The 13,951-nt window shown below is 36.6% G+C and overlaps 1 protein-coding gene across 6 annotated transcripts in view; it reads left to right on the plus strand.

Moving 5' to 3' along the window:
• bcas3 (BCAS3 microtubule associated cell migration factor) overlaps positions 1–13,951 on the plus strand; it is a 207,852-nt gene that overhangs the window by 56,650 nt on the left and 137,251 nt on the right. For all 6 annotated transcript variants that reach the window (XM_053506832.1, XM_053506834.1, XM_053506833.1 and 3 more), the window contains exon 16: positions 8,001–8,151. In XM_053506832.1, the coding sequence (XP_053362807.1) occupies positions 8,001–8,151 (151 nt within the window). The remainder of the gene's footprint in view (positions 1–8,000; positions 8,152–13,951) is intronic.

Here is a 13,951-nt window from a genome sequence, read left to right on the forward strand (position 1 = left end):
GTGTGTGTGTGTGTGTGTTTGTGTGCGCGCGCGCAAGTGTGCATACGTGTGTGTACATGTGAGGTGACCAGAGCTGATGTGCTCCAACTGGGTCGGAAAACATACTCTCTGTAATCAAAAGCTGGCTTTTTCCCCTCCGACACACACACACACACACACACACACACACACACACACACACACACGCACGCACGCACACACACACACACACCCCAAAGTGCCGCTCGTCCACTCAGTAAACATCATGCATCCAATCCAGCCGAGCATCGACGCACTGCTCTTGTTTTAACATACCACATGTATCATCGTGTAGATTTATTGCTCTGGTTATAGCGTGTTGTGTCCATGGCCAGGAGGCTGTAGCATACAGTATCGTATGCTGTTTCCTCTCCATCCTTCGTGTGGCGCTGTGCTCTCAGCTTTGACTAACAAAGCCAGCAGAGCCGCTGTGGGAGCTCCGAGAGCAGTAGGATTATCTCATGAGGTTCCTAGGTTTCTTCCTGATATGAATCTAATCCAACAGAAAGGCTGCAGCTACTCTAATGTGTGTTTTATGAATGGCCTCCTGTTAGAAACATACAGTTTTGTTTTCTTTCTGATCAGGCCTAAAGGATGTGGTAACAGGCAAAATAATTTGAGATAAACACCTTTGTGTTAAAAACTCGATTTTCAGTAATTCTACATAAATGAAATGTATACGGTTAACTGAAAAGTAACACTGTGGCAATTTTCATCATGGGTAAGTAGGATGTCATTGCATTAAAAAAAAAACTTTAGCGATAACAGTTATTATAAACTATTACACAAATCAATAAATCTTTAAATTGAAATAAACACAAGGTTTATTTTTATTCACAAAAAATACAAAGAAACAAATCTTTTTTGGATTATTTATGTGTTTGTGCAGGTATTTTACTTTTAATCATTTAATAGACAGCATAGTAGCAGTTTACACACCTTGTATTATATTTTTATATTATATCTTAATTTTGTTAATTAGCATTTTTTTATTAAAATGTCATCAAATCGAATTGTCGTTTAGCTAATCTTTATATCTTTAAAAAATTGAAAGACGCATTATAGAGGTTAAAAACATTTATATCTTTCTGCCATCCAGGCATGCATGATATGTCACGGAAAGACCACTCATTGTGTATTTATCAGTGTCGGTGATTTGTGGTGATATTTGTTGCGCTTTCCCACCGTGCGCTAGGGTGTTTTTGACACTTCTCATGACCTGAGTCTCTACAACACAAGTTTTCACCAACTTACAGAGACCCTCCCCCGCACTGTAGTTAACTTTAGTCCAGACCTTAGAGGAAATGTCCGAAAGGTTCGATAATATATATTATATATTTTATATAATGGCAAAATTTGATAAAATCTTTTCTATCTTCATGTTTTGTTTTGTTTTTTACAGTGTCTCTATGGTTATTTAAATAAATACGTCTGTGCTTTCAGGCTTTTATCATTTTTAAAGAGAACTTGTTTTTAATTAGAAGATTTATTCAGAACTCTAAACAGAAAATGAGGTTTGGCTGTGTATGAAATGTAGTTTCATCCTTCGTGTTAAGTTTGAATTAAACATAATCTTAAGGTTATTGAGACACTACTTTCTTTTGTTATTTATAAAGTTGGGCTTAGATCAGGTGGTGTGTTAATAAAATGCTGGGAATTTTAATTACGTCACATGAAATTATGCCTTTATTCAAATCAGTAAAGTTAGAACATTGAACTTGGTCATATGTGTCAGATGTTTCCTCTAATTATTGTTTTCCGCTGGATGACCACATGTTTTTTGCTTTCCAAATGAGTCCCAAATTAACTACATGAGAACAGTTAGACTAGGATTCATTTTGGACAGGAAGGACACGTGGCATTATGGTGGTCACGTTAATTAAAGGAAACAGTAAGTCGGTGTTGTGTTGTTTAACACACAAACAGCTTCTTATTTAGAAACAGTTCATTTGTTGATTAATTATTAGATTTTTCTTAAACTGCTTAGATTTCGCTATTCATATTAAACAAGAAAAGGGAAAACAATTTCATTATCATATGTAATTTTATTAAGAAATAATAATTATTATTGTTATTATTAAAATAATAATTAAAAACAATGATTATTTACATTAGTAAAAAGTTTTTAGTTTTTTATTTATCTATCTATCAATCTATCTATCTATCTATCTATCTATCTAATTGTCTATCTATCTATCTGTTTAGGTGATTTGAGAAGGAGTTATTTATCTTTTTAGGAATTAAGCTTTTAAATCAGTTAATTAAATATTATCAAGTGTACCTGCTTGTGCAGCTTTATTCAAAAGAAGGCATTTATTTTTTTTTAAAAGGATCTACTTACAAAATAAAAATAAAAGAAATTATTTATGTCTGTCTCTCCATTTATCTAACGATCGAATCTAACTACATGTCTATGATTAAAACAGTAGGATTATAATTTGTGCGCACGTACATATACAAATAAATAAACACACACACACAAACACACACCAAATGTTATAAATGTTATTATTATTATTAGTAGTAGTAGTAGAGTTTTATGTATAAATCTTGAACCCTGACACTTAGACCTAGAACCCTGACACTGCATGTGTGGTTAGCACTATTTCTACATTTTCAAGGCTATGTGCTTGTTGTAGATCAAAAGCCTGCTGTGGTTTAGCTGAACTATGTCCAAAATGGCCTTTTGTCATTGGAGCCTTCTTGACTTGGGGGGCCAAATATGCTCCCCACTTACACATAAGTAAATTGACATGATCAGATTACTGTTTCATGATCAGAGCCACATGCAGAGGTCCATTGATTGAGTCTCTCGATGCCTCCCTGTTCATCCGCTCATGCCCCATTTGTTCACTGCGCACATCGGAGGTGAAAGATGCAGCGCTGCACTCACGAACACACGCCCTCTCTTTTTTTAAAAAACGCAGATCTCCCAAACAAACTTGTTCACATATGGTTTTAGTAATAGTGTCATCTGAGCCCCTGAGGAGTGCAGATTCCCAGTGTCACCAAGGTGCTTGCTGATGAGCAGGAAGCGCAGACATGTTGTATAACTTACTGAATTAGATTTTTTGGCCCCTAGTATATATTTAACATGAGTTGCTTAATAACTTGTATATTTAGACACCCATGTAGTTATTATAATTAATTTAGTATATAAAATGTATATATATGTAAAATATATTTTTCCTTGTACTATGTGACTACTGTAGATATTACAATATTAATGCTACCTAATGGTAAAGAACTTTTTTCTTTTCATCTGTAATACTATTTCTATATTGTGACCTTATTTAAAAGGCCACAGTTATAGCTATTACATAACACTAAAGCACAAACCAAACTACTTCCTTTACCTTATAAATGCAGAATCGAGCATTTCGTCTCTCTTGTAAAAACAGTTATGCTACAGCAATATGTCCTAATATTCAGGACGTTTTACAGAATATTACACTTGCTGTCAATAAAATGTGCTGTCAAAACTTGCTGTCCCTAACATCCATTCAGTGAATGGCAGCCTGCCATGTTTGCAGATGCTGGCTCGACTCCACTGTGAGCTCGAAAATAGTAGCCCAGCAGATACATTTTTTTTTTTTAAAGCGAAGAAGCTGAGGCAACCTTGGCTCTTATTCACCATTACCCAGGAGTCAGTGCTGATGTCTTTTCCACCAATGTCTGATTTCCTCAGAAAACAGTAAATCTTGCGAAGTTTATTTTCTTTGCAGCATCTGTGTTTTATAATGGTCCTTTTAATTTGTTTTCACTTTGTCCAGTGGGATTGCTTTTATCCGGCACTTTCTGGTCTCCAGTTTTGCTTCTTTTTTTCTTCTTTTTTTATCCTGGAAGTGAGTATTTTAATAACGATAGTTTTGGGAATTGGCACAGCCAGACTTGACAGCGCTTACCCTTTAGCAGAACAGCCATTGTTCCTCTTCCTCTCATCTTCTCCCTGCCTCTTTTCCTCAAACTCCGCCTCCAGTGTGCTGCAGACTTCATCCAAAACATGTCCGTGAAACTTGGACTTAGAGGGGGGTAAACAAGAATGGCCAAATGGTTTATATATTGAGGTATTCCCTTAGCAGGAGCAGGGCTTTATATAAGATGCTTTTTTGCAGCCTTAAATCCTTCTCAGTTTCTGAGAGTTTAACGTTTAAACCCGCTGAAATACAGTATATCATATACTGTATAACTTCATGTCGTAATTTCCCAGGGAGTGTTTTTCTTATTACAGAACAGCTTTATGTGCATATTAGAAAAGAATGGGTGCTATGTGTCACTTGTTACAGGTTCTTTTCAGGAGAACGAAAGCATGGTCGACACTTTCTGTAATGCAAATAGAACAGCTTGGGAGAGAAAAACAAGATATCAGTGACAAAGCAGGCAAGTCTGTGCCATTAGAAGAAAATGCAAATGAGTGAGAGGGGGCAGGATCCTGAAGGGTCAGGTGACAACGTGACCCAAACTGTCTCGTGGAGTGTGGCCTGCAACGGCTGTGGATTTGCATTGATGAATCTTCTTTCCATAGGCCTGTCACGTATGGCTGCGCAAGCTCTCGCGCATAAGTCATTAATCAAATGACAGCTCTGTAGCCAGCACGGCTTGGAATGACCAGGCACCTTACACACCAAAACATGCTGCTTCTTAGACTTTTGGTCAAGCAGACAGTGCTGATGTTTCCATCTACTTTGTTTCCCGACTTGGTCTTGCGTTCAATTTCTGAGATATGAGCATGGTTACAGCTCTGTAAACCTTTTGCGAATGTAGCTCGGCCTGCTTTGTGTTTTAGACGTTAAAACGATAGAGAGGAAAAGTAATACAAGGACAGAGTATGTCTTCTTGGAAAGATGCTAAATTCATTAAGATTTTTCCTTCCCCTTCTCCTCGTCTTTGTCTGTCAGAAGCACCATTATGGGTTTTCAGGCTGCTTCCTGTTCAAATTCCTTTTCTTTTCTGCTGCTCTTGCGCACAAAAGGTAGCTGCGATTGGGGTGTAGTGGTTTTGAAATGTGAAGGGCCCTTGAGAGCCAGGCACTATGTGGAATAGGGCGGGGGGTTGTGTAATGTCTCCAGCAAAAGCCTGGCTTTATTGAGGGCCATGAGCCCTAAATAGCCGCTCTTGGGTAAGCACAAAGCCAGCGTTTCTGGGCATTAGTGAAACACAGAGCGTCTGGGTAATGATCTAAAACCCCTCTAAAACACTGGTACACGGCTGTTCTCAGCGCTTTCAGTCCCAGATAATCAGGTTTTATGTTTTAGAATTTTCTCATTGAGGGCTTTTGCTCTGTGTAGATCCTGAAGTTTTATAAGATTGCTGACAAACACAGCTATTTGACGAAGGAAACATAATGGAGTAAGAAAAACACTACTTTAGTGATTAAGTCTATAGATTTATTCTATAGGATATATGTTATTGTAGCTTTTGTACACACACACAAAAAAGAACTAAATATACATCACAGCTACACTGTCTTTGATAGACTGGGTTCAATTTCTCATATCAGCAGTTTGGCTTCTATCATGTGTCAGTGGGATTTATTTATTTTTGTAAACTTTTATACAGATTAAAAATAAGAATCAAGAAGAGCTATAAAAAAGATTACGTTTATGTGACAATATATTTTGAGGAACTGACAGAAATTACAATTACAATTAATTACAGTTAATTGCAATGCAGTTATACAAAAATGTTACTACAGTATATTAGCATGTAAAAACAAGAACATCAAATATCATGTCCCGTTGCTTTGCATCAATAAAAATCTTTTTGACATCATTCCAATGATTATATAAAATCATAATGAACTTCTATGTATTATTTTAAATCTTTGTACACTTACAGGACTCTAATTTGCATTGCGTTGTTTAGTAGTTGGGCCCAAGCGTTTCATTTGTGCACATGTAGTCACTGTTACATCATCTAAATTTATTTTACTTTTCTGACTATTAACAGAAATCCTGTTGCATTTAGTGTATAAGCCTTCTTTAAGCTGAATACATGCTTAGGGATATGTTAATTGACTAGATTTTTGTACAGCAAAAATATTCCAATTGTACAATTGTTGAATTATTATTCACTTCTGGTAGTGCATTCTAGGATGTAATTTAAATAATAATAAATAAAAATATACTTATTTTTGTCAGTAAATGTATCAAGCAGTATGAAAACAAGTGAGTTACATTTTAAGATTCTGATAAGTTTAGGATTCAGTGGCATTTGCATTACACCCTGCATTACTGCGGTAAACAAGCCCAGTGTGACTTCATTCTCATACTTTATTTCTTTACTAGCCTGAGGGTTAAAGTATTTGAATTGGCTATGGATCTTTTATATAAACATGCAGTATATACAGTACATGCTCAGGCTTGTGCAAAACAGGTGTGTTTTCTTTTATTAATGAAAATTCTCTGGCTCATCTTAGCCGACTGTGATGACGCTGTTGGTGCTGCTGATGTCCCGCATAGGTTCCAGCTTTACTTTAAACCTCTACTGCCTTCTACTTGTGTTTTTGTTTTGCAGCTTCTCACTTCGAGAGAATCCTTTAAATCTTTTATACTCAACAAAGGGTCCTTTTTAAATGGAGAAATTACCTTTGGGATATAATTGTTCGTCACAGGCTTTGTGTACGTTTAGCCTTTGTGTAGAGGTTGTTGCACAAGTGGGGTAATTTAATTCTTGAGCGAGTTTGTTTAGGCCCATGCTGGACATTACAGGTTGTCTGTGTGTGCTATGGGTGTAGATAAATCACAAAAGGGGCTTATATCATGTTAATAATACAGGTGAGATTTGTGACAGCTACTAAAGCAAGGTGATTAATAAGACAGGTAATTAAACTCTTGCATTTAATAATAGCTTTGCTTTAACAGACAGTTTAAAGAGTGGCATCCATGCACGTGTGTCACTCGTGTAGTCAACATCCGCGTGCATGTGTACTGTTTATGATAACATGTGACCACAAGTGTGGTGACTGTTTTTTAATATTATTTTAAAGGTATAGAATTTGTTTTTTTTGTAACTTGTACACTTTACAGGTAAAAATATTTTTTCAGAAACACCTCTGTCCGTTTGTCCGTTCTTTATTATGTCAGTATTTCTGTCCAGCAAAGTTTCCCTTGAGGTGACTGTGGCTATACACATCATATTGCACCATAAATTAAATCAAAATGTTGAAAAGGGAATTTATGAGCAGTTATGCGACAGATACCAATCATCTTATTTTTAGCTTTAACCTTTTAAATATTTCTATAAACTTTTAAGTACCCTTTTTCAAACGGGTACTAATGCTAGTAATATATAATTATTATTATTTTTTATTTCCTGTGCCAAAAAAACACAACATAATGAATTGTAACTTCAAAGCTGATGTAAATAATGAACTTTGACTGTTGTAGTCGATACACCCATGGTTCTTATATCTGCGGCTCTGTGTCACCCTATTTTTGTACGAGCAGCTCTTTAGAATCACATCTTTCAGACAGTGATGGGGCGAAATTATGCCGTCATTTGGTAATTCACAAACTCCTCGCAGTTAATTTGTTCTTACCACAGAGTACGATTACAACATTGTCATGGCAACGAGCAGCGGGTTACCACTATCACCTGACTTTTGCAGAACAATCTATTCAAGCCTCTAGTATGGTGTGACTTAACCCACCACCCTTCAAGACATAAGGAAAGCATGCATCAAGACATTTCCTCTGTCCTTCACCCTGGGTGTATGAACAGCTGAGGAACAGTTGTTTTTAAATAAAACTAAACACCCACTGCTTTACCAAGTGTTTGGATTAGTGACTAATCCTTTCTTGTTGTAGTGTGTATTTTTAATGATTTTTTTAGACCCTGACATGGTGAGCTAACTTGATATGTTTTTTGATAGAATCTAAAAAGCACTTCCAAAAGTTGTACATATTTCTTTTGTACCAAAAAAGTCCAATAGTGTTTCTAAAACTTAAATAAATCAGATGCTGTCTCTTTTTTTTTTCCAGCCAAACTCAACAACCAAGAGTCCTATAACAACTTCACCAACAACAACATGGGGAATCCGCGACTGTCCCCTCTGCCAAGTCTGACGGTTGTGGTGCCGCTGGCTCAGATTAAACAGCCCATGACGCTGGGTAGCATCACCAAGCGCACAGGGTGAGTTTTTACACATGCTTTTCAGGACAAAACTGAAATGTGCCATATTTGTGTATTTGTGATTCCTGCCTCAGGAAACTTTCTAACTTCTCAGTTTGTGCGACACTTTATTGGTGTGTCTTTGGCCTACAAACATGTCTCCGCTTTGGGTGTCATGACCATTTGTTTAAAAGACAAAATTGAAAAATAACATGCTAAGATGCTAATTTTAAAAACCTTTGTTTATCCATATTTATGAATAACACTCGGTCAGGGAGTGTACATTTTTACAGCAATTCATCACTGTCTCCCTTTAAATATGTCACTTAGCCATGTCATTTTTATGACCTGCTATACTTTTGACAGATCACATTTAAAAATTTTCCCATTAGTACCGATGCTATTTAAATTTACGTGTTTATCGAATAGTGCATTGGTGTGGTTTTTTTTGTGTATATGTGTAAAGCATAAGACAAAAATGATGAAATTGAGACTTGTAGCTTATTTCATGCAAACCGTGTCAGTTTTCAATGCAAGCACGAACCATTTTGCATCTGTTGTGCGGACGGGGTTTAGATTTCTGTCTTTTTGATGTGTATGGTTCGACTTGTATGCAAACCCAGTGCCATGTTCTCCTGTATGTTGTTCTTTTCTCTACTTATTATTCAGATATAAATTATGAATAATACCTGCCAAACGGGCATCATAGCTTGCGCATCGCCTGCCTGTAATACGAACACAACCTTAAAGACTATTCAACCGTATCAACGACTCCAGTATGCATTTCCATACTAGCTCGTCATAATTACGATTTATTCCGATTGTTTATTTTTATTTAAATGGAAAGTTTGAATGGGAAATCTATTAACGAAACAAGTGACGCAGGAGAGGCAGTAGCAGAGTGATAAACACAGAGATGGTGTACTGTGGGTGGAGGACTGGAGGCTTGTGTTTTGATTCAGATACATATGGAAATGTGTTATATATCATAGTTTGTTTTGCATGGATTTGTACAATTCATAGTATGAAGTTACATTACCTGTGTGTAACAACAGCACCCTTTTATTTTGCTCTCTCTTAAAATTCAGATTTTAGGAGGAAGGATTGGGTATTAATAGAAGCAGTGTTTGCTGGTGAATTCCTAAATCAGATTGTTGGTGATTAATTTTCTGTAAAAGCAGCTCTGACAGTAGTGACAGCTCTACTCAAATCACTGGGATCTGTTATAGTATATTGTTCGTGTATTAGTATAACATAGTGTCATAGAAACAGCTGTTTCACAAAGACTAGTCAAAGATTAATAATACATGTTTAAAAAAATAAATAAGTTAGTAAATGAAAGAAGTGATAACAGAAACATCATGTATGTTTCACAACAATCACTTTAACTATGATTAAATTATACATTCAAATATTATAAATTAAATAGTTTTATATGAATTAATAAAAACATTTTCAGTGTGCCATAATTGGAAAATAACCAACTTCAGGATTATAACAGTAACTCTGTTACACTTTGGGCCATTATTTATTATTATCATTATTATTTTTAATATTGACCCTCCCTGTTGTGTTTTTTAAACCTATCCTATTTCTGTAGTAACGTTAAGGATGGTATCCGTTCTTCTGGCCTTCTTTTACATGGCCTCGGCCAGTTCCACACTTCTCCACTTTCACTGTTGCTGGGTGTCGGGCTGCGTACACGTTCCCTCCCTCCCTCCCTCCCTCTTGTCTCTGCTTTCTTTAGCGCAGATGCATTTATTCTCATTCTCGTCACTTTTTCCAGTTTTCGTCTTCTGTCTGTCTCCAGCTGTGGCCAGCATGTGAAAACTAATAAGAACCTCCACTTCGTAACACGCCTTTGTCAGTCTGCCTTAGATGGTCTCCGTCTATTGATGGGACAGGTCTGAGCTCTGCACAGTGCCTGGCTGTGAAGGGAAGTAGCTACTGACATAAGCAACGTGTCATATGTACAGTTAAATGTTGGAAACCTCTCCTGCCCTCTTGCGTGTATGATCGTATACTCGAACAGACTGCGCAGAAGTAGTGAAGGCCCATCTGTCATTGAGCACAGGCCTCCACCAGTGTGTGTCTATACAGCGCTCTGAGCACACGCATTTACACCTGTATGAACAATCCCTGTTGGCAGGATGGAGGTGGGACACACCAGGTGCTATGGCTTTTGTGTGTGCTGCGCTGGTGTATGTTTATACACTCGTGTGCTTCAGCCTGCTGATGCATATACGCGCACACACACAAATAAGGTCAGGGATAGGGCAGAAATAGACTGCAGAAATCCCACATATCCTGTTGGCACACTGGTACAAGCTTAAAGCTGTGAGAACCATAACCTGAAAAAGTACTGTAATGATGTAATAAGTCATTTGCATGAGGATCAGATTTTAATCATGAGGATGCTTTGTAGCTCTTCTCAATTAATGAAACTATTTCTTATATGTTTTGGTAATTGCAAAGTATTTTAGCTTGAACTTTATTAGGAAGTAAATTAAACATTATTTGTCATCAGTGTTTATGATTTCATGGATTTCTTCTATAGTTAATTTTCACCTGCTGTCCCTGGACAGAATGATATCAAAAAACGAACCGTGCTTGTTATGATTGAAAGTATGTGGACACCTGATTATCGTATATGTTGAAAATCCCTCTTTAGATTTGTTTTCCCTTTGCTGTTATTATAATCCCTACTATAAAATAATAGATTTTCAGGAATGGCTGGGGGAATTTGTGCCCATTTCACCTCAAGAAGATTAGTAAAGTCATGCATTAGTGTCAGGTGAGATGGGCTGCGGTGCTGTCGGCTCTTTAGTGAGGTTTTGGTCAGGGCTTTGTGCACGCCACTCAAGTTTTTTAACATTAACTTTTTCAAAGCCTGTCTTCATGGAGCTGGCTTTGTGCACGAAGGCATTGTCATGCTGGAACAACAGGTTTTCGATTCAGGTAATATAAATCAAATATAAATGTTCCTTGAGCAAGGATTTTAACTTTTGAAGGAATCTCGGACAGACAGCGAGTAAGCAATTGATTTCTTGAATGGTTATGATTTTATTTATCACATACCGGCTCTAATCTGAGGTGCTCTTTGTTAATTGGTCATTTTTAAGGCTGGTAACTCTAAACAAACTGTAGCAGAGGTAAGCAGTGATCTTGTTTTCCTGGGATCATCTTAATGAGAGCCAGTTTCATCATGGTGCTTGATGGGTTTTGCAAATGCACTTGACGTGCTTGCAAGTACAGCTGACCTTTATTTCTTTAAATCACAGTTGACTCAGTTGACTGATTATTTCATATGTTTTTTTTTTTTTTTTTTTTTTTTTTGGTAATTCAAGTTTTTATTGTTTTTATTCGGTACATGACAACAAATGTATCAATACTGTTTGCAAGGCCAGAATATTACAGTGACTAAAGTTAACAGAAGTAGATGTATAAATAAATAGAGAAAAATTACAATGGCAATAATAACAATTGAAAAAAATTTTTTTTTTAAATTATTGTGTTACATGAAAAGACAGCGTCACGAAAGACCAAATCTTCCCAAACTGGAATGCTTCCATACGTTTTTTTATAGTTTTGAAAAAAAAATCCAGTACTGTTCTAGAATGGTAAAAATAAATAACTAAACAAACAAACAAAAAAACCCATTGCAATAGAAGGTGTGTTCAAACATTTGACTGTTACTGTGTTAGTTTTAACGACATCATTTTTCTAAAGTCAGTATTGTATGTAGTTTTATTTTATAAGTTTAACTCCTGTGTCCGAAACCACACTATTTTGTATGCTATTTTGCGGTTGTTTGTAAGAATAGTAAAGAACGTCCATGATGCTGATCAAATCACACAATGCAATGGGTTAGTATGCAAAGGTATATTCTTAGTACTCATAGTGCATTTTTTTGTTTGTTTGTGGTGAATAGTACGCAAGTGAGGCACCATTTCCACACAGGGTTTCTCTCTCTCTCTCTCTCTCTCTCTCCCTCTCACTCTTTCACTTCCTTCTCTTGTCTCTCTCTTGCGCTCTTGATCTGTTTCTAACTGCAGCCAATCAGAATAGTCCATGGGCATGTTACAGCTGTGATTGGTTAAATGCAGCAGCCAATGAAACTACTGAAGGCTTGGCTTAGTAATGTCAGTTAAATAAATAGCCTTAGTGTGTCTAAAGCTGTTTTTCTGTACCTAGCAATTAACTGAAACCAGTTGGATGCAAGGATTTCTGAATCCTCTTCTGATGTTTATTCTTTTTTGCACACATTTTTAGTCTCATATGTTTCATTTATTTAGCCTTTAATAGAAATTGCACTTGTTTAATTATGACTTTAAAGTTAATTTAAAAATAAATGGAAGTATTTAGCATTGATCTAATTCAGATAACATTTCTGAAAGTAAGCAACTGATGTGCAGACCTTGATATTACTCCTTTAAAAAAAATAAAGACAAATAATCGGTTAACATTTCCGTTTTATTCATGAATATAAAACAGATTTTATTAATCCAGTTTAAACCCCTGTCAAAATGATCACTTGTGTTACCCCCATGAACATTTACCCCAAGCCACAGGCTCTTCCATGGGGATCTACAAAAAACACACTCAATTTTCCGTTCATCCGTTAACGCAGCTGGACATTTACTGAAGCAGTTTGGCTAAAGTACCTCACTTAGGGATGGAGGCAATTGAGGACCGATCCTGCAACCTGCTGGACTACTCAAATACCTCTGCCTGGCTTTCACCAGCCAGCTCGATTCTCTGTGTCACTATGAATCAGCCTGTAAATCTGAACATCACACGCAAAGGCCCATGTAAGCCAACCCAACTCTAACAACTGTCCTCAGCAGGCTGCTGCTGTTCTCACCATGTTGAGTCGATCAACAAAGCGCACATGGTACATTAGCAGCTGTTCTGTAACTGTTCTTCAATAAGAAGCAGATTTAAAGAGGACATCTGTCGATTTGTTTGGATTTGTTTGGAGAGTGATGATAGTGATGCGAGTTTTGCTCAGTAGATCAACGTACATTACAAACTTTTTATAATAAACTCTCGAAGGCATCATTAATAGTAGCGCTGTACACCTGCCCAGTAATATTGTAATGCAGTAATGCAGTCATCTGGAGTGTGCAGTGGATAAAATCAAAGGCCTCAGGTAATGTTCCCATCAAACATCAGAATGGACAAAAATCTGATCTCAGTGACTTTGACTGGGCAGGGTCATTGGTACCAGATGAACTATTTAGAGTTTTTCAGAAACCGATGATTTTTATGGCCATTTCACAAACAACAGTGTGTAGATCCTATACAGAATAGTGCAAAAACAGAATACCTTCATTAAATGACAGATGTGTTGATGAAAAGCGGTCAGAGAGGACCCTAGGCTTCAAGATCTGACAGAAAATTTATCTTGATGAAAAAAACTCTTTAAACCTTCTTTTGCTGAAAAGCGTCTCAGCACCAACAGCAAGGAGGAACCCTGAAGAGGATGGTCTTCATTAGAGGGCTACCGCATCAGATTTGAATTAAAACAGAATTTTAAGGACATAGACAGATAAAGATGGGAAAAAGAGCAAGTACGGAATAGTGTTGTGGATGTAACCCCAAGAAGAGTAAGAAGAAATTTGGCACAAAATATTGGCCCCATTTTTCTTCAGTCAGTACTGAGTAGTGATATTTTTACAATAATGATACGTTTATGAAACCTAAAAAAAAAAAAAAAGACTCTTTCGTCATTGTCTACTTGTGTGTTTTTTTTTCTGAAAATTATAAAGTGTCTTAAATTGCCATTTGTCCTAATATTCTTTATTTTGTCCAGGGATTT

This window comes from Clarias gariepinus, chromosome 11, assembly GCF_024256425.1.
Source record: "Clarias gariepinus isolate MV-2021 ecotype Netherlands chromosome 11, CGAR_prim_01v2, whole genome shotgun sequence".
Lineage (NCBI taxonomy): Eukaryota > Metazoa > Chordata > Actinopteri > Siluriformes > Clariidae > Clarias > Clarias gariepinus.